The sequence below is a fragment of the Alternaria ethzedia genome, assembly GCF_023757985.1.
Source record: "Alternaria ethzedia strain BMP 0044 chromosome Unknown scaffold_5, whole genome shotgun sequence".
In the NCBI taxonomy this organism is placed as follows: domain Eukaryota; kingdom Fungi; phylum Ascomycota; class Dothideomycetes; order Pleosporales; family Pleosporaceae; genus Alternaria; species Alternaria ethzedia.
The window spans coordinates 819,605-839,703 of record NW_026056198.1 but is presented as its reverse complement, the minus strand read 5'-3'; the positions used below and the strand labels follow the sequence as shown (position 1 = coordinate 839,703).

General features: G+C 52.2%; 6 protein-coding genes across 6 annotated transcripts; 3 read left to right on the top strand and 3 right to left on the bottom strand.

Annotated features, from left to right (window-relative positions):
• Positions 1 to 1,437: 1,437 nt before the first annotated feature.
• J4E87_003001 (uncharacterized protein) lies at positions 1,438 to 2,822 on the bottom strand (the record flags this gene model as incomplete). Its single annotated transcript, XM_049374634.1, has 2 exons — positions 1,438 to 2,490; positions 2,574 to 2,822. 2 exons carry the CDS (start codon positions 2,820 to 2,822, stop codon positions 1,438 to 1,440), a joined length of 1,302 nt encoding a protein of 433 aa, XP_049235625.1.
• A 2,998-nt stretch (positions 2,823 to 5,820) lies between these two features.
• J4E87_003000 (uncharacterized protein) lies at positions 5,821 to 8,400 on the top strand (the record flags this gene model as incomplete). The annotated part of the gene is made up of 2 exons (XM_049374633.1): positions 5,821 to 6,225; positions 6,274 to 8,400. The coding sequence occupies 2 exons, from the start codon at positions 5,821 to 5,823 to the stop codon at positions 8,398 to 8,400; spliced, it is 2,532 nt and encodes an 843-aa protein (XP_049235624.1).
• A 1,846-nt stretch (positions 8,401 to 10,246) lies between these two features.
• Positions 10,247 to 10,771, top strand: J4E87_002999 (uncharacterized protein; the record flags this gene model as incomplete). The annotated part of the gene is made up of 2 exons (XM_049374632.1): positions 10,247 to 10,596; positions 10,651 to 10,771. The coding sequence occupies 2 exons, from the start codon at positions 10,247 to 10,249 to the stop codon at positions 10,769 to 10,771; spliced, it is 471 nt and encodes a 156-aa protein (XP_049235623.1).
• A 547-nt stretch (positions 10,772 to 11,318) lies between these two features.
• Positions 11,319 to 13,480, top strand: J4E87_002998 (uncharacterized protein; the record flags this gene model as incomplete). The annotated part of the gene is made up of 2 exons (XM_049374631.1): positions 11,319 to 13,260; positions 13,314 to 13,480. 2 exons carry the CDS (start codon positions 11,319 to 11,321, stop codon positions 13,478 to 13,480), a joined length of 2,109 nt encoding a protein of 702 aa, XP_049235622.1.
• A 777-nt stretch (positions 13,481 to 14,257) lies between these two features.
• Positions 14,258 to 16,364, bottom strand: J4E87_002997 (uncharacterized protein; the record flags this gene model as incomplete). The annotated part of the gene is made up of 4 exons (XM_049374630.1): positions 14,258 to 14,754; positions 14,803 to 14,871; positions 14,984 to 16,258; positions 16,322 to 16,364. 4 exons carry the CDS (start codon positions 16,362 to 16,364, stop codon positions 14,258 to 14,260), a joined length of 1,884 nt encoding a protein of 627 aa, XP_049235621.1.
• Positions 16,365 to 17,797: 1,433 nt separating this feature from the next.
• Positions 17,798 to 19,674, bottom strand: J4E87_002996 (uncharacterized protein; the record flags this gene model as incomplete). The annotated part of the gene is made up of 7 exons (XM_049374629.1): positions 17,798 to 17,982; positions 18,034 to 18,224; positions 18,288 to 18,486; positions 18,547 to 18,859; positions 18,922 to 19,359; positions 19,411 to 19,438; positions 19,505 to 19,674. 7 exons carry the CDS (start codon positions 19,672 to 19,674, stop codon positions 17,798 to 17,800), a joined length of 1,524 nt encoding a protein of 507 aa, XP_049235620.1.
• Positions 19,675 to 20,099: the final 425 nt, after the last annotated feature.

Genomic DNA, 20,099 nt, shown 5'->3' with positions numbered 1-20,099 from the left:
CTACCCTGAAATATGAATCGTACAGCACCAGACGAAGATGGGCGGGTATTCTGATCAACTTTTGCCCTCATCAGTAGCTTTTCAACCTTGGATGTGGGCGAGATTCCTCTCTGTCCTCCGTGAGGTCGCTGAGCCCACATGCATCTGAATACACACACTCCTTGGAAGTTGCATAACCCTGGTGATACCAAGATTCCACGCCACTCAGGTATGACGATTGACCTCGATGGCAATACTGACGCTCAAGATGAAATGTCCAGCTCGCTCTGCTCTTACCCGGCTGAATGTCCCCGCCACATCTATCATCAATGCGATGCCTCCCCAACCCACTGAATACGAATAATGCTCCAAATGCCCGCATTATATATACCGAAATTTTAGACTTTCCATACAGCATTAGCGCAACCTGTCAGTCTCCAGCCCTGTAGTCGTTCGCATGCCCGCCCTGCGATGACGCCACACCCAAATTATCGATAAGCGACACCCTTCCTTCCTTCCGCCCCAGAAACGGCAAGAGCAACCCAACCCTCATACACACTCAAAATTATTATGACATCTACACAATCCGCCCCAGTCGCTTTGCCGCGCGTCGCGATTACTTATTGCACGCAATGTCGGTGGATGTTGCGGGCTGCCTATGTATCTTCTCCCGTGATATCCGCTAGCGAAACATTCACTAATGCGCGACCAGTTTGGGCAGGAACTTCTATCGACATTTGGGTTGCAGATTGGCGAGATCGCGTTGATTCCTGCGACGGGAGGTCTGTTTACTGTTGAGTTGGTATGTAGGAAATGAGGTCTGTCGTAATGACCACTGACTTGCCAAGACATATATGCCGCCAACGGAAGAAGGTCAGAATGTTGAAGCCAAGAAAGTGCTTCTTTGGGATAGGAAGACTGAGGGGGGATTTCCCGGTTCGTGATCTCAGCGCAAGCTTGTTAGTGGTAGAGAGTGGCTGACGTGTCGCAGAAACGAAAGTATTGAAGCAATTGGTGCGAGATCACATCGATCCATCACGAGACTTGGGACATTCCGACAAGCATGGAAAGAAGAAGGAGGACAAGGCAGAAGACACGAAGCAAGAGACAGAGGTGAATCAAGAGCAGGGTCAAGCGAGCGAGAGCGGACAGGTCAAGAGAAATCCAGATGGCACTATTTGTGAAGACTGTAAATGAGTTTGACGGGGTTTTCATTTGCTACATAGTAGACCGAAGTTCGCAAAACAGCCCATTTCACCGTACATGTTCCAGCTATATGCAGGAGTACCATGTAACGACAACGGATGCGAGCGCTCAGATCCACCCCTGTACCGTATTGGTGCGCATGTAAAGAAGCAAAAAGACAGTGTGCCCCTGTGCACTATCTTTGGAGTCGTGGCTTACAGTAGCAACACCAGGGTCCACTACCGTGGCTCGAGCTCGCATTGCTCATGCTTACTACAGACCACGCTTGTCGACCTTGTCGAGGCGCTTCATGAGGCGAATGTCCATACGGTGCATGTTCTTGCGCATGTGCTCCAGCTCGCTACGCAGTTTCTCGGTCTGGCGGTTAGCGTCCGCCATGATCTCTGGAACGCAGGAGTGGTCGTTTCTCATCGTGCAACCCATTCCTGGCTTCGGCGTTGACGAAAAGTATGTACCCTCCTCGTTGGGGACGCCCAGTGCTTCTACAAGATTGTCGATTCGGAGACCGTGAGATTCAGAGGCGAGTTCGAGCTCCTTGTAGTGCTGAGCTAGCTCGTCAATTTTGATGGAGTAGAGCTCGCCGGTGAGGTTGGTCACAGCTTGCGCACGCTGGACGAGTGAAAGGACCTGATAGTGCGTGCCGTTGAAGTCGGCTGGGAGTGCGAGACTAAAGCCATTGGCGCCGTACTTGTGTGCGGCTGCGAGGGCTATCACGGCACTTGTCGCTGCTCCGAGCACTACTTTGGCAATATTCCACCAGGAGCTCTCGCGTGAGGCGCTCAAGCGAGCCTCGCTCTCTGCGATCAGCATTTCGATGATGGGTATATCGCGGCTATGACTGGACTCGTCGGTATGCAGCTTGTTGCGGAGCAAATCGAGAGCCGCATACACGCTATATGTTGCCTTGGATCCATGCTTGAGAAGCTTCCTGAGCTCTTCCGTAATCTTAGCCTCGGCGTCAATTGATACGTTGGTCTCCTCGATGTAGTGGGTAAATTGTTCGTTCATCGCACCCATGCAGAATACAGCGGCCTTGCTGACAGTAAGTGACATCTCGGTAGCCCGACTCAGATATGTCTTGACGAAGCTAGCAGGAAGATGCACATCCTCGAACTTGGCCCCTGCTTCGTCGAGATTGGCAACCGCACGATCAATGCTGCGATAGCCTTCGAATCTGGCCCACTGGTGGATCGGCTTGCGGTCTTGGTTCTCGGTCTTGACGTATTCATGAAGCTGAAGCATGGCCGTTTCCACTCCACTCATAGAGCCGAGGATGCTATCCGCAACCAGACAGAGTTGCTGAGGCTAATACAGGGTTAGTCAGATACCACGCATGCAGAACAATGGATAGTTACTGTAACTAACGAATCAGAACCCTCCAGGCTCACCTCATTCAGGCCGATCCTCTCGTTGTGGGATGCGATCGCATCATCGATCGTAGCGCTTGTTTCTTGCTCCTTGTCAGACGCATCCTCCTTGCGACCAGCCCCATCGACTATGGATTCATCGCCTTCCACTTGCTCCTTGTCATCTGTCGGTTCTGTGTCGGGAAGGTGCAACGAGCTGTCGCTTGTGTCGTCCTTGTCGGCACTCCGCGCTATGCTCGCCTCGCTGCTAATGCTGCCGGTGCTACTCATGTTGGTGATAGTTCGAACGACTGGGAGAGAATCGCGAGAGTAGTTGAGCTGAGGCTGATGTAAAATAGTGATTGTCAAAGTCTGAATTATTGATACAGGTGATGTGTCGACTGCTTGGGGAGATTAGAGTCGTGGTGAGCGTGATTTGCGGTCTGCGATGATTGGACAAGCGCGCTCACTTTACTAGCGTGGTTTCCTGTTTGAGTTGTATGGAGGAAAGCGCAAGGCAACCAACCGCCCTGGAAAGGACGAGTGAGGGTGAAACCATTGTAAAGAGCAAACAAAATGTTGAAATGGAGATATTAAGAAAGACGTTGCACTTAAACGAAGTGATCGAAGAAAATTCAGAGAGGAGGCTGTCGAGATGGAAGCTGGCAGTGAGAAGTGTGAGCCCGCAGCTCCGAGTGTGACGCCTGACACAGCAACTGGGCAAGACGTTGAGGATAACAAGCTTTACTGACTCAGAGCAGCCTACTCGTTGTAAAGTGAGGCACCACTGATACCTCCATGGTGCTGCGAAAGTCGAAGAAGCTGCTTGTCACCACAACATCCAGGCCTAGAGATGAGTGAGACAGTCTAACGAAGTAAACGACCAAATATTGTTCACATTAAGATGATAGCTCCGGATTCCTGTCAACAAAGCGTTCAAAGATATAATGCGGTGTGCTTCATGAAGATTGCATCGTGTCCGCAGAAGCGGGATGCTCACTGATGGGGGAAAAGGACGCGCGGTTGCGATTGTACATATGCAGTCAAGGGTCACCTGCATACTCCATCAGGTCGCATGGTAATCGATTGTCTGGTCGTACACCCATAACTTAGAGCCGGGGAATTAGCTGGTGGCCGCGATAGCATATGCAATGCAAAGTGCTTATTTGTAATGCATGAGTCCTGCGTATCAAAGCAAACATATTCTCTAGCTACAGCAATGCTGCACAATGTAATCTGCTGGCCCAAGACTTGTGGACCTCGAGATAATGTCCGAGCAGATTCGTGTGGTAGTATGCCTTGGACAAGACTGTATGGCGGGAAGACTGTCTCGGGTGACCTGGGTGTTGTTGCCGCATGCCGTGCGCTCGGGACGTTTTGAAGGCGTCAAGCAATGCGTACGTGCAGTGGTCAGAGCCTTAGGACTAAATTCTCATACATGGCGGTGGCACGACCGTCAGCGTGATGGGCCAAGATGAGCAAGCCTCCAGCGCAGATGCTGCTGCCGTGCTCAAGATCCTATGCTTCATCATCAGCAGCATACGAGCTATGATTACAAAACCTGCGGTGTGAATACTGCATGTGTTTGCTGTGCTTGATAGAGTTTCCGTGACCAGAAAAGAAATGTGGTTAAGCGGGGACAGGCCAGCGGCCATCGTCACCGAGCCACTCGAGCATCTTCAAGACGATGTCAATAGAAATAACGCGGGACGTCGATGGGCAGGCGGCTGGTGCGATCGGAGGCCTATAGCAGCGGATTGAGTTGTGATGCGTGGACGAAGGATGCCAGCTGCAAGCGCAGTGAGGAGAGCCGAGCACCCTTGGGCGACGATCATGGCGTACGCCACGACTTCCCCACCCAACCTCTCGACGCGACGTGTCATTCGTCGCGCTTCGCATGATAGCATGAACGACTCTGCTGTACGCGTCGAACGCGATATCTGATCCCCGCGAAGTCCGACATTACGCATCCATGTTGACCGATCGCTCCGACGATGGAGTCGACGATAGGTGAGGTTTCCTTGCGTTGCCACAAGAACGCCACCCCTCAGTTGGCGAGATCGTCAAATTGCCCAGTACCGCCCGGCACCGTGCCATCCGAGGACTCTTCCCAGATCCCCAGAAACGTCTAATTCCCCGCATATGCTCTACTGTACTGAGGCTTGTGAGATCTGGGCTGAACACGTCTCAGCTCCGTGCATTGGCATTTCGAGGCTGAGCGCACTGAATGCAAATGCGTCGGTCTCGAACACAACTGATCACGACGACTGCAGTGACTACATGATCTGGATCGAAAGACAAATGCTTGACAGCTAGATATCTGGCGCTAGGAAAGCAGCCCGCGCAAGCCACGAGCGGTCGATCCCCCATTTGGGCAAGATCGCCCCATCAAGACGCTCAATCGGGCTCGCAAGACGCAGCCTCGCCAACCAAAAGACGCCATCATGAGCCGGACGGCGACGCGTCCCAGCCGTCACGATAGCTGAGGGCGCGACAAGGGTTTGTCGACATACAATAGTTGCTTTGTCCCACGCCCGGCTGCGACAGACTTCTGCTTAGTTTCGACTCCATCACGGCAGACTAGGCATCCCTGCCGCCGCTCGTTGAGCAACTCAATCTGTGGTACTACACATGCACACTCCTATTTAGATCAGCATGGCTTCGGAAGCGATCCCGTCTTGTCAGGCTAGCATTGGGGAAGAGCCTCATGGATATCTAATCCCCGCCCGCACATCGTCGCTTTCTCGTACCCTTTGTTTCGATGACCCTAGGACCTTGAATCAGGTAGTCTCCGCGGCATCGACAAGTGGATCTACACTACCTCACCATACCAGCCCACCTACAGCCGCACGTCATAGCTTCGCGGTTGGCGATCGCGTTGCCTCTACATTAGTAGAAGATAGCACTGGCAAAGGACCTCTCAAGGCTACCAAAACGCGACCAAGGTCCGCCAGCTGCCTTGTTACACCGTCAAAGCCGATGCATCCAACCAAAGTACAACGCTGGTCAGGCTTGACCCGTACTGTGAGCGATTGGGATCATGGACTACGCAGGGTATGTACGAAGCTTTCATGTGGAAGCTAAGCTAATAAGCCGGAAGGATCCAGAGTTGTGGTATGAGGAAGGGGACTGCCTCGTACATCTACACGCGAAAGGGGTTTCGCGTCGTGGCCCGTCCTTCTGCATTCCGTTCAGACTCCTACGACAGAAGAAGTGCGAGGCGATGCTCCAGCTATGTGATGCGCAGATCGCGTCTGCTCCGGGATCCGCTTTCCAGCACCTGAGGCGAATGCCCAGCTCCCTTACCAACGCCAATGGGGAACAAAGCATCGTCGAGCTCTTCATCCCGGTTCCAGAGGAATTATCACGAGAGAATTCATTCAGACGGCACATTGCGACTCGCAACTTCTTCGCCTTCCTTCTGGGTAAACCACTGGTGGGCGATCATATGGGCCAAGCATTCGTAGACGTCCAGGAACGTTTACACCACTTCCGTCCAAGTCATCCAAACAACCATCAAGACTTCCTGGACTACGCTGAGAACCAAGGGTACCGGGATCTGGTGGAGTGCACGGACTACGCTCTTGCAAGCCTCTATTACGCAGAGCATTTCAAACTCAGAGACATCTGGGTCGATGCATTTGCCCACTGCGTCGGTATGAGCGACAGCTTAGTTCTCAGTCCGGAATACGTTGTATGAAACCCGTCAACTGCTCCAGGCTGCTGTGCTAACATGTTGTAGCTGACTTCGAAGCTCACTAAAGCATTAATCACCCGCGCACATCTCGAAGTTGACGGCCATCTCGGGCGCGTATCGACCGCACTGAGCAGGTTTCTACAGGAAGACCTCTCGCCGACTCACCTAGGATTGACGGACGGTGCCAGGAGCCATCTCGATCGATTCCGCCGCTTCTTGCATACCTTCTACGTGGACAAGTTTGGCTATTGGCCACCACCACGGGGCGCCGCTTTCCCGAAAGCTCTGTACAAGTCCATGTACTATGACTTCCAGAACCTGTACGACTACCTCGTAGACACCGACTCGACTGCCGATATCTCCTCCCAAAGACCAGCTAGCGGTGGTATCTGTGTCTTGCAGAACATTGCAACGTTCGATCAACGACATGGCTTCAAGTCTCAGCCGCACCCGTTACCTCTCCTACCAACATACACTTCGCCACTGAAGAGAACAAATTCCCAGAAAACGAACTCTCAAAAGGCCTTGAGACAGCTGGTTCTGGCCTCGCAGTATAACAAGACGCATGTACAGGATACCATGCATGGTGCTCTAGCAGCGGCAACGAACGTTTTAGAGCCCAGTGCGATGGAGTCCAACATAGTGCAGGCATATATCCATTTTGAGAAGGCGCATGCTACCAGCCCCAGTCAACGCCAGGGCAAGGTATCAGCAACAGATGCGCGTAAAGTCAGGTGGCTCTTGATCTATGGCACTCTCCAGTATCTTGTGTCCGCTCTGAGAGCGCCAAAAGAAGTTCGCGATACTGAAAGCCCGGAGTACGCTTTGTGCTACGTTGCGGAGCCCACCTCGACTACCAATAGCGTTGCTACGACTCCTTTGGCGTCACCTTCAGCTAAGACGCCAGTGGCCATCGACGAAGGTCCTGATGACTCTCAAAGCAGTCTATATTCGATAGAGCCAGACTGCCAAAGGGAAGATTACTTTACGCCGCAAAACATGAGTCGACGTGGATCCATGGAGGTTGCGCCCCTTAGGATATCCCAACTACCTCGTTCGTCCTCTGTGCGTTCTCTAGCGCGACGGTCACTTTCTACTCGAGGCTCGCGGAGCAATAGTCTCACAATGAAAAATACACAGAAGCCTGCTGGTGTTCTTCAGGAAACTAACGACAGGTCGAAAGACTCTGTCCCATCCTCGCAGGATCACGCTCGCCAAACCTCTTCTGTTTATTCCGAGCATTCCACGGCAATCACTGCAGAGAGCGGCGCTGAACTGAATACCTCCTGGCTCCGATCACGAACACCCTCAGTCACGCGTAGCAGGCAGGGTTCTACAGCAAGCACGGCCGCACGTCCCCGAACACCCCTACTCAATTCTGTTCAGCTTGAGCGTGCCACATATCCACTCTACCTGGCGCGCACTGGCGAGCCTCCTAGCCGTTCAGACAGTACTAGCTCTACAGCAAGCTCCCTATGGAGCGAAGGCGCGAGTGTGGTCTCATCTAAGTCCAGCGCATCTGCGGATAGCCCTACTCGTAAGGTCAGCGCCGCAGAAGAGAGTGGGCTTCTGGGTGGACTTGTCTCTTTTGAGTCACCTGGCACTATGTCACTCACAGCACAAAGCCATATACATCCTCTGCTACGACAACAGTCTCCTAAAGCCGAGTTTGAGTTTGGTTTCGAGAAAGACAAGTCAGAAGTAACTCATGATGTCCATGAGCTCTCCCAAGTCGACTCGACCATTGGCATGGCTGTCTCCACTCCGCCGTCGCCCACCCGACCCCGTATGAACCTCTTTCCCGACACACGACCCACGTTCACTGCCGAAGAGGCACGCGCTCTCATTGCCGACAAGAGACCCAATCTTCCGTATCGAAACAGATCCAAATCTACTTCGTCGGTCTTGGATAATGCCACATCGCCGGCGGAAGATTCAAGGTTCTCCACACCCGCGAGCGCGACACCCACCGGGTACTGGGAGCAATACAAAGCTACTCTCACACAACAAAAAGCACGAACCAATCCTGGATCACCGACAGGCCCTACTTCGCCATCCATGGCCAAGATTCCGACCGCTTTCAAAGCGCCCTTCTCGCGACTCAGACCCCGCAACGAGGAAGACCGCGGCGTCAAGACAGAGCGCCGATTGTCAACTCTTTGGCGACATTAAACACAGCACAACTTTTACGCTCTTCTCATTTTATGTGCTTTACTTCCTTTGCTATTAGCGAGCTTCATGCATGGTGTTCCGGCGTTCAAAAAGGTCGCAACAAGCATGTTATATACCCTCTCATTTGTTTGGTGTACTTCTCTCATTCTAGCAAAACAGTAGTCATACCATAACCAAACGATGCAACGATCTTCTACATATACGCCTCTTCGCTCTTGCCACTTCCACATAGCGTCTTTGTCTCCATTCTCTGAACACGCAATCATCGTTATGAGACGGGCCGCGCTTGCACAATAGCAGAGTCGACCTAACCATTCTCCTTCATCCTGTTCCACAACATCGCTTATGCCTGCAATCAACTCGGAATTTGCCTGAATGATATGCGACTGGACACGACTTGCGCGGTGAAGTGTACCGCCTTCTGAGAGCAAGTATCCCGTACAACTGTCGAGGAAGGTCGCTAATACTTGCGAGGTTGGGATGGTTATCGTACACGAGATTGCGATCATCAGTCGTTGATTCGGTGCGACTTCTCGAAGCCTGCTCCCCACAGCACTGTCAGGTGATACACCAGTGCTCGCGTCGATAACCTCGATGAGCGTCCTTTCGACTGCGCAGTAGCTGTGCAAGTTGTTTGGTAGCGATAACAACCTACGGTGCTAGGTCGCGTCTCAGCAAAACGCAGTTTCCTATTGCCGAGACGCTTGTTCTGGCGTGTTCAGAGCGACTACGAACCGTTCATCGTTACCTTGACGGATGTGCTATCTTAAGAGCAGCCAGCACGAAAAAAAAAAAGCATTCCACGCGTGCGTTTCCACGTTCAGTGTGTTGTTTATAGACATTTGACATCGAACTTTCGAGTCTTACACAGCGTGCCCAATGACATCATGCCATTTTTAGATTAGGGGCCCGCAAACTTGTCGCACTATCGAAAGCCTCAACAAACATGCGCTCCACAAACGCCTCCTAACACGAAACACACCACACGAGGTTGAGGTCTTTTTCCCATCATGCATACCGTCGCTAGGTGCAACGCAGGTGCCACTATTTTTGGAATTGGGCTTGCGCACTCACCACGACGGTCATGCCGACCGGATTCGCATTTGCGAACGAAATCTGATGTAATGTGGCGCTCGATTGAACAGCGAAGCCCACGTTACGTCAACTGCCAGCCTCGTAGGCCACGCTGCTTGTAGCGTCAGCGGGTGTGGCGTGCGGCTCCGGCACCCTGCATACCAAAGTTGAGGCTCAGCTTCGCGGACCCAAAAATGTCACCGCTCGCAGGTGGTTCCTGCATCACTAATGCCAAGGTGAATTCCACGTCGATGTGCTGGCTCTACACAGGAGCAGTTGCGGTGAACGAATTCACGATCACAGACGTCTCAGTCAATGCAGAATTCACCTGGGCAACGTGCCGACATGCGAAAACGAGAACAATGCATCAAGCCGCAATATCCATCACAGCATGCGCAACTGCAGTATACGAGGTACCTGCCTTGTTGTTCGACGATCAATGCCACTTACATCACAGAAGTTGTTAGCGGTCAAGGGGTCCACACGTTAGGCTCGGAGATTTGTGCCTACGCCGGTGCACGCCCGTCCGGGGGGCAACATCATTGCCCGAATGCAACCCACCACGGTGAGAAATACGAGGAGGTATGACCGAATCCATGAGCATTGTTGGTTGTTGCTCGAGCGCTCGACTAAGTGACGTTGAGATGGTAATGAAGATCTTCGCAGAGATATAAGTACGGCTCCAGCCACCACATCTTGTATCCATCATCCAAGCAGTCAATTTCCAAACACCTCACCTATCAACACCACCAAAACTCTCAAATCAATCAAAATGCAGTTCTTCACCCTCGCCGCTCTCTTCGGTGCCGCCGCCATGGCCGCACCCGCTGCCCAGACTCCCGACTGCCCTAACCCGGCCCACTGCCAGGGTCCACCAGACGTCAACAGCTACGAGAACGTCAACTTCAAGGACTACACCATCCGCAAGAACAACGGCACCCTCCAGTCCGTCTCATTCAAGATTGACGGCCGCAACGCCACCGACCTTTCCTGCGTCGGCGGACCCTACCCTACTCTCCCCGCTCCTATTGTCAACTGCGGCGACAGCAAGTACCGTTTCGCCATGACCAAGGACATCAACGGCGACTACCCCATCACTCTCTACCACGAGCTTGGCACTGCGTACGTACATCAAGTGACACAGACTTTGGACGATAGACTAACATATGCGAACAGTGTCGGCTTTTGGGGTCAGGGCGTTGTTCCCACCTACTGCCACGCCGGTGGCAACGGTCCTAACGACTTCGTCTGCTCGCAGGTTGCCCAGTACACCTTGGTCATTGCTGCCTCTGGTTAAACATCGAATCAAACGATGACCGGGGTTTCCTTGTACATACATACACTTCACAAGTAATATAATACCAATCTGTACATTCATCAAACACTACGGACTTGACTGTGCAAAGCCGAATTTGCATTTTTGTGCGTGATGTCGTGGTCGTGGATAAGGCGAACAGCTACCGCATACGGAAAACTTAATCATGGGAACATTTCTATGATATTGTGTGAAGGAGAGGCACAGCTTGTATCATTTATTTTGTGAGTCTCACCGCCATCACGAGTGAGGGTGAAGACTACTGCAACCGTTACAAGCTGCATTCATTGATGAACTCTTTCACAGGCCCAGCAGGTTGTCAATGTCTTGCGACCAGCGCGCAAAAGGACATAACCACAGTGACCGACTTGATTGACGGGTCCACAGCTTCAAGCGTACAGCATGTCGAGCATGTATCGCAACTCGACACTTCATCAGCGGCTTCCCTCCTCAAAAGCCATCTCTGACGCTCCTACTATCCACATATCCCTTCTCTACAAACGAGAAACAATAATTGTACGAACACAAAATGAACAGCAGCAATTTTATCATCCTCCTAACGGCCACCTTTCCCGCCCTAGCCATATCTTCCTTCCTCTTCTCCTTAGCGACGTACTTCCGGGCTCCTGAAGCACATCCGGAGACTCAAGATCGAGTGGACATCCTCGAAGATCTTGAGGATGTTGTACCATCGCTCGTTGAAGAAGTCAGGGCTTTGAGAAGAATGGTTGATCGAGATAGGCAGAGAACGAGGAGGCTGGAAAACGAAGTAAGAGATATGGGAAGGCGACAGCAAGGATACGAAGAGCTAGCAGATGAGGCTGGCGATGAAGCCGAAATGGATGATGATGGAGACGGAGAAGTGCAGAAGCGCCAAGAGGGGGAAACACCTGTACGAAAGCCGTTCGATGTCGACGAGTTTCTGGAAGAGCAGCGGGCCAGAGAGCTGGCTTGCCGTATGATACAGAGGTCGATGATAAACAGGACTCGTTGCTCCAGTGGTCGTCCCACTGACGGTATTCTCGATGAGCCGCACCATATGTCAACCGTGCACGGCATACGGGGCGGAGAAGTCACTATACTGGACGATGAGGAAGCACTGGAAGCAGCTGCGGCCAGTGCTTTACCACCCAGCCCTGAAGAAGGTTCAACGTCATCGAGAGATGAACTGCGCATACTTACACAAGCTGTACGCGCCGGTGGAAACGTAGAGACTCGCGCTAGAATGCTAGTCGAAGAAGACATGCCTACGCTCCTGACAAATGACGACAGCCATACTCCCACAACGCATGGACATCTTCGAATACCTCGTCTTGATTCCACCAACTACGACATCTTTACCATCACATCCTCCCCCATACGTCGGAGATTGAATAATCTCTACCCCTCCCCACGCGGCCCCCGTCCCACAAGGATAGTCATTCGAAATGATCCTGGAGGCTTGTGGCGCCGGACTACCTTAACGAATGTTCTGACTGATATAACGCCACAACTAGGACTGAGAACCATGCGCACTATCATCGAGGAATATGAAAGATCGTTATTGGATAATGCTTCGAGGCGTGAAGCAACGACGAATGGACATGCCGCACCCCGTGACGGTTGGTATGAAACTGAGCCGACTCGTTTAACGACCAACATGCCCAGTGGGGAAAGGCACGCTCATCAGCCCAACGGCTACACTAACGGCTATACTCATATTCCCTCGACCAATGGCAACATTCAGTACCCTTCACTCCCAAACGGTCATGTAAACAACCATCTTCCTTCCAATGACAATCGTTTCTATGGCTACATCTACGAACCTACAAATGGCGGCTCTCATGAAGAGGACTACGCCGACGCACGAGAGATCATCCGGCCACTCCTCGTCGTTCTGTACGGCTTGAGACCTTCCATCGGCTCCAGGGTCATCAGGGATATCATAGTTAGATACACCATAGCGATGGGTCTGGGTTACACTGACCCGAACAATCACCGTCGTACGTTGTTGACTACGGCGGCTGTTCACCTTGAGGGTGTAAACGGGTTTGTCGATCACGAGGGCGTGGAAGATCTGAGTGAAGATGTGTGGATCCGTGAGCCTAACAGCGAATATCAGAATGGCGATAGTCGCGGAAGCGGAAGAAGCACCAACTACAACAGAAACGGGACTACAAACACCTTCCACATCAACGCCGGCATCGTAACGCCAAACAACACCAGTCCCAACGGCGCCCCACACACAAATGGCCGAACCCACACCTCCAACGCCTACACTCAAACTCCATCCCCAGAGCGAGTTACCGCAGATCCAGAAGACATCCGTCCGCGCCCGCGCCTCTCCACCCCTGAACTCAACGAAGCGATTGGAGACTGGGGCTCCGTATCATACACTCTCGACGGCCCTATTCTACGCCTCCGCGCGATCCGCGCCGAAGGTGGAATAGACCAGGAAATCCCTCTCCGTCCGCATCCAGATGCGAACGATGGTAGACATGTTGCGACAGGTGCTAGGACGAATGGGTACGCAACAGCGATACAGATTATTCCCCCAAGTGTTTATGTTGGAAATGGTACGAGAAGTTCATCGGAGTCTTCAACGCGCTCTTCTCGGAGCGCATCCTTAAGCGGAACCACACTCGTCAACTCCGCCGTCGGAAGTACAAACGGCGACACTATTCCCACTTCCAACCCGCCTACGAACGGTGAGCTATCAGAGAGCGTAGAGCTCCACCGTAACGGCGCTTACGAAACCCCTACTGCAACACTTAGGCGGCGTCGCGATGCGAGGGACATGAGGAGAGCCGCTAGGGAAAATTTGCTAGTGGAGAGGGGAATTGTGGAACAGGAAAGCACAGGAAATAGTGAAGAGAGTAGTGAAGATAGTATGGATGCGGAGATTGCGGAAGTGGAGGAGATGTGGCGGGAGATTCGTAGACAGAGGGGGACTATGGAGGAGGAGATGATGAGGCATGTTGCGGCGAGGGATCGTGCGGCGCAGGCGGGGCAGACGAATGGGGCGGGAACGAATGGGGTTGAGAGTGAAGGGGGTGATGAGGCTTCTGAGGGTTCTGGGTCTGAGACGAGGGAAAGGAGGCTTGATAGCGAGTAAGCGTCTGAACGACGAGCTGCACTATTGTACGCTCAACGTTTCGGAAGGTATAGTTAAAGTCGCATGCCCTTGCATTCTGTAGTATGCTACCAACTATTCTACACTCCAATAAATCCATACACAACCTATGACATCTCTAACAAAGCTCAGACATCGTATGACATTAGCACTTCGCCGAACATTCTTGATAAATCATGCTGGTGGCTATTCCTCGTACTTTCCCATACTCTTGTAATCGTAAAAGAACTGTAAAACCTGAGACAAGCTATCTGCTGATAATATTGATCGTGCGCCGAGAGGTTGCTGAGACGTTCTTAGCCGCTCCGTCGTCGATGTACCACAGGTCGACGTCGAGTGTAGAACTCGATGGTGGCCTAAAAGTCGATGTATGGAGTCAGTAAATGCTTCACAATAGTCTGTACACGGATATTACTAACAGTGCCTTGCTGAACGCCTTCCTGAAAAGCGGTCTCAACATCAGGGTCCAGATGAGCTTGCGACACGAGAGACACGGCAAACGCTTTGGCCATCATCATAGACATGCGAGGTGTATCGTTTGTGACGTGCTTCAGCTGGAACGAATCCACCAACGATGAGACTAGTCCTTGAATGTGCGCAAGGCTGACGCCGACACGGTGCATCTTGAAGGCCCGGCATACTACAGCCATAGCTCGTGCCGTGCGGATGTTGATGAAGGTGTTCCTGTCGCGCAAGAGTGAGGAGACGTATTGTGTCTTTCGACCTGATTGTATGTCCCGCAAGTTGAGGATATCGTCGCAAGCTTGGTTGTGGCGTGACAAAACAGTAAGGTCGGAAAGCGGGAAGTGTGACAGCACAGCTGCAGCTGGCACGGAAGCCCAAACCATGCGCTCTGGTACATATTAGTATAGCCGCAGTATAGGACTTTTCGGAAGCTCACCTGCGAGGCCCTTGTATCTTGCCCACGGAGCCTGGCCTTCCGCTTTCAACATCCGCATCACGTCAGCAGCTGGCAGTGTTTTGTGTGGTTCTGCGAGCAGTGGATGATCGAGTGCAACTAAAGAACACCACCGTAGTTAGCATGAGACCAAGACGTTACTTTATGTGGGACTTCAACGTACTGACGGCGATTCTGGGCTCAAACATTGTTGAGGCCTTGACCAGTGCCTGCAAGAGACTCGTAGATACTGAAACAAAGGCCGATGCGCCGCCGCTCATTGACAAATGGAGATTCGTCAAGAGCATGATAGCCTGTTGACCTTGTCCATCTGGAGAGAAAGGCGGCAGGAACTCGCCCCTCCAAATTGAGAAGACTTGGCTCACGAAGCCTGTCTCGTCGTCGAACATGGTCCGGCTGTTGGCATCCCAAACGCGAAATCCAATCGTATTCCTGCCGGGTGGAGTCCGGAGTGTTGGCTGTGTAGGTGTGATGGGCGGTGTATGATAACCGTCAACGTCTGACCATGTTTCCTCATTATCTTGCTCAGCTAATGTCATCCCGCCGAGCTGTAGATCCTGCAGTGGTAAATCTTCCCGAGCTGGCGTGAAAATGGCGCGTGCTCTCTCCTTCTCCCTCTTCAGCGCACGTCTAACCAAGGATTTGTAATGTTTCCTCGTCTTGGGAGACTTTGCAGTTCTCGCCAAGCCAGACTCAATTTTCACCTCGTGTGTGCGTCTTGATAATTCGATGCCAGAATCCAAGGCAGTGTCCTCGATAATTGCGTGGATCTCGTCGTACTTGTCTTCCGGGTCGTGGAATGGGACTTTCATCACACGATCGAACTCGGGGTATGCGCGGCCACCATACAAGATTAGATGGCTCTCGAATTGGTATCGAATGACATTGAGCCTGAGGTTGAGGCCGGTGATAGCATTGAAGACCTTCGGAATGGTTGCCACATATGTGTCTTCGTACCATCGATAGAGGATGGTCAATAGTTCTCGTTCGTCTTCATGCCAGTGGTGGGGAGGGTCTCGTTCAAGTCTTCGCAGTGCTGCCAGCGAAGTGAAGTCGCTAGGCTCAGAGACTTGTTGTACAATGTCATTGGTGTGGCGAAAGGCTGGCATACCGAAGTCCAGAGTCCTTCGTACTTGTGGCGTGGGTACGGTATTGCCAACGTTGAAGTGGTGATTCGTCCTTGCAGGACTGCAAAGCATAACAGGAAGATCTCTTTCTTCGTCCGACGGGCAAGGCGTCGATAATGGTAGTGTAGCTTGAGAATCGTACGAAGAACAACGCTGCTTGGATATATTCGAAGCGGAGGTACCGACCGTTGACGACACAACTGCAGTGATGTCTTCGCCAGGCTCGCTACTGATATATGGCTCGAAAACATCTTCGATCGAAGGAAGCACCGAGTATTGCTCGTTACCATCGTAGCTGCTTGTTAAGCACGCTGTGGAGTTGTCAGTGCCTGCTTCATAAAGAAAGAACAGAAAGATGTCTGGTAACCACTTACCTTGAATGTCGGCTTCGGTTACTTCATGTAATTGCTGCGGCATCTGCGACTGGTGCGGAGCTGGAGGTGTCGCTGCCACCGCCGGTTCCCACAACATCACGCGGGCATCTGCTGCTCTCCAAACGTGTTTCGTCATTGCGATGTAGTATGTATCCGCTGCTTCGGATGCAATGAATGGTAGATGAAACAGCGAAGGTCGTAGTCGGCTGAAATTGGAAGAGAGAGGATGTTATGCGGTTTGAAGAGTTTTCAACCCACCAGGTATCCAGTTCGAGGCGCGTCGGACTCAAGTCGCGTCTACGCGCCACAGAAGCTTGTCGCTGCGCGTCCGACGTGTCATGAGCGCGGTTTCGCGTGGTGAGGTGAAAGAGGCGGCTCCGTGCGGCGGTCCCCAGGACAGTGAGCCAGCGCGCCCGCATACATCAAGGTAATAGTCGAGCGTACTGAAGAAGTTGTTCTTGAGTGTTTCAGAGCTCATTTAGTATGGCGGAGTGGGCGGGTAGAGCTCAGGTCGATGTAGTAGCTGAGTATGGGGTTTGGTCGTTTTGCTTCATCGTTAGCAGTGAGGCTTGCCGGCATACTCTTTATTATATCCTCGCTTGTCAGTACAGCGTTAGAGATTGCATGCGAGAATCAGAACTCGGTGAGTGTAGTCTGTTCAGAATGTATAAGAGAAAGACGGGTGAGTATCGACGCCTGCTGGGTGGTGGGAGCCAGACCAGTGATAGAATCTACCTCCCAACCATGCCCCACTTTTGCTATTCGATGGCATCGCCGCAACAGCAGGTGATAGACAAGAAGCAGAAAGCGAAGATGCCTATAATGATTCAATCAATTGAAAAGCAGATTCCTCCCACGCTACGTTACATTCGTTACTGGCGTCGAAGAGCTGATAAAAAAAGGATAGAAAAGCAGAATGCAAAGCGCACAACTTTTGGTGCAACAGAAGACTTTGGACGTGAACCATCCCTCTCGAACAAGTGGTATGCGAAAGTGTCGTTCGCTGCGCCGGCGCTATGCTTTGACAGTCAAAGTACGGATTCAAGACAGATAGCCGAAAAGATTGGAGTTCCTGGTCCTGTTGCCGCATGATTCGTCCGACCATTCCAAAGAAGCGAATGCGGGAAATGGCCTAGTCGGGTCCAGAAAATACCTGCAACGATACGGCACAGTTTGCGTTCGCACGAACTGACGAAGATGGGGTGGACGTGACCAGGTGACGGGTTGTTGGGTTGTCGCATAAGCGCCCGTCAATGGTGCTGTGGCTGCTGCTCCACATGCATATGCGGTCCGTAGACCGCATACGGGATCCAAAACGTGATCGCGCCTGCATATAATGATTCCAGGGCTGCAACACGGTTCGATGGATAATTGCTTTTCTTCTTACGCCCGCCTCACGCAACGCAACCCAACAGATGTTGTTGCGGCTTTATTACGCATAGCTTCGCTTCCTTCTCTGGTGGTTTCTTCGGCCGCTCATTTGTGGCCATGCTGCTCGGTGCAGATCTTCCTTACGACCCACTTTTCCCAGAACTTGCGCTGCTGATTGGTGACCATGATTCCGTTGTCTTCTAAGACGTCGACGCCATCCATGTGTCCGTTGCAGTTGCACCATGTAATCGAGGCTGGGGTATCGGGCATAGGCGGGAAGGAAAGGGTGCCTAGAGAGGTCAGTATATGTCCCACATGCACTTCGTACAGCCAGAACTTACCACCCTGTTCAGGCTCGTCGGTCTCTGCGTCAGATTCTGTGTCAGCTATTGAACTGCCATCAGCGTCATTCCCGCTAGATGGATCTTCGTGTTCGTGTTCGTAATCGTAATCGCTTTCGTCGCTACTGTCGCTTCCAAGAGGATCGTCTTCTGGTACTTCGGCTCCCATAACGAACTGCTCGTCGAAGTGCCTAAAGATTGATGTACAAAGTCAGTAAAAGTCTCACAACCGTTTGTACACGGATATTACTTGCTTCTCATATCCAATCCGCCTAAGAGAAATCCAGTCAAGCCTTGTGAGCTCATCGCGTAGACAGGGAAGCACGTCTTTCCACATGCTTCCCTCTTTCAAGAGTACATCACGCAGACGCAAACCACGTAATGTATCTCTGTGTCGCCGGGCAATCCCCAGAATTTCATCTGCGTTGAGACGCCAGGCTTGGATCCCAAAAGCTGCAAAGACGGAGATATCAGGTTAGTGTATGTCTCATGATGCAGAGACGTAAAACGTACCCTGCAGCTTTTCCCACTTCACGTTGTGGAAAAGCTCTTCTAGCCGCAATGTGAGTGGTCGGTATGAAGGAAAGCCAATATGCACGGCTTCAATATTCTTAGCCGCAGTAAACAATGCCTTGGACAGGGAGGTGAGATGTCGCATCCGAACGTCTAGGTCCGTGCTGTCATCGAAATGTAGCTCTAGACAGGTCAGGCGTTCGGCAAGGATTCCCAGGGTTGATGGCGGATTGCTAGCGGCACCTAGTACGCTCTGCGGGCTTAGCATGGGGGATGAGAATCGCGAACATGGCGATTCGGACTCAAGGAGGGCCTGAAGACCGAGGTCGAAGTTAGTAAATGTCTCCTATCAATCCGTACACGGATATTACTTGCTTGACCGATTGTTTTCGCGCTATGCAAGCATGCCGGTGGCCATGTCGGTACTAGACCGTTCAACTCGTTGTGACCCCGCATGTACGTGATTAACACGGCATCATCCTGGTCCTGCAGGCGTAGGATCTGGATATGCTGGAGTGAAGTGAATCGCTGGAGCGCGAAATGCAGGATATGTGCATCTTTCCTGCTGTTCACAAGGCTGGTCTGCTCATTCACCTTTTTCTGGAATTTTTCGATATCGAAGCTGAAACTCTCGGGCCGTGTGTGGAGGAGCTCCTGTATGCGCTCTCGTCCTTGATCGTAGAAAAATGGCACCATGTAACTGAACTTCTTCACACGGCCGGCAATGTGAGGTTGGCCAGCTATCCTCTCTAATCTTTCGAGTCCCTTTCGTGAGAAGCGTGTCGTAACGCGCGAGAACTGATGGATGACACCCTGCAGAGGCTCAGTACATGTCTGACGTGCACTCCGTGCAGCTGGACTTACCAAATTGCTGAATCTTCTGCAAGTCAATCTACAAAGGCGAGGACACGAAGTCAGTGTGTGTCTCACATGCATTCCGTACGGCTATACCACTTACCTAAAGCTCGCAATCGTCTCGGCATCGTCGGGCTCTGGTGGGAGGGGCAGCTTGAAAGATTCCTGCGACAGGTATGCGCGGCGCTCCAGACTTATTGGTTTTTCTGGTTCGCTCGCAACATATTCGAGGATGATGCGAAGAAGCTCGTCGGCGAGATCGAGGATACCCATTTTAAGTGGTCACATTCATGACGACCGCTCCGAAGAAGCTCTGCTCAGGAAGCTTCCCAGCGCGATTTAGGAGCGCACCGCACAGCGGATATACTCTCAATGCAGGGCAGCAGCGTTCGGGCCGGATCGGGAGGAGGGAATGGCAGGTGGTAGTGAGCGTAGCGACAGCGGGACAGTCGAGTCAACTGACAACGTGGTGTTATCCGACAGCCGGCACCGATCTATGGGATAGCAAGCGAAGGACAGCCAGAGGGGCGTGGTCGGAGAAAGAAATGCATGACCTCTCTGCCAGCAGTCAGCTAAGCGTAGAGTTGCGAAGACGACCTGGGACTGGACACGCCGCCTGCAACTTGCAGCGTGCACCCCGGTACGCCCTCGCCCAAACCGCGATGCATTAAACTGCAACCGGCATAACGTCTCACATG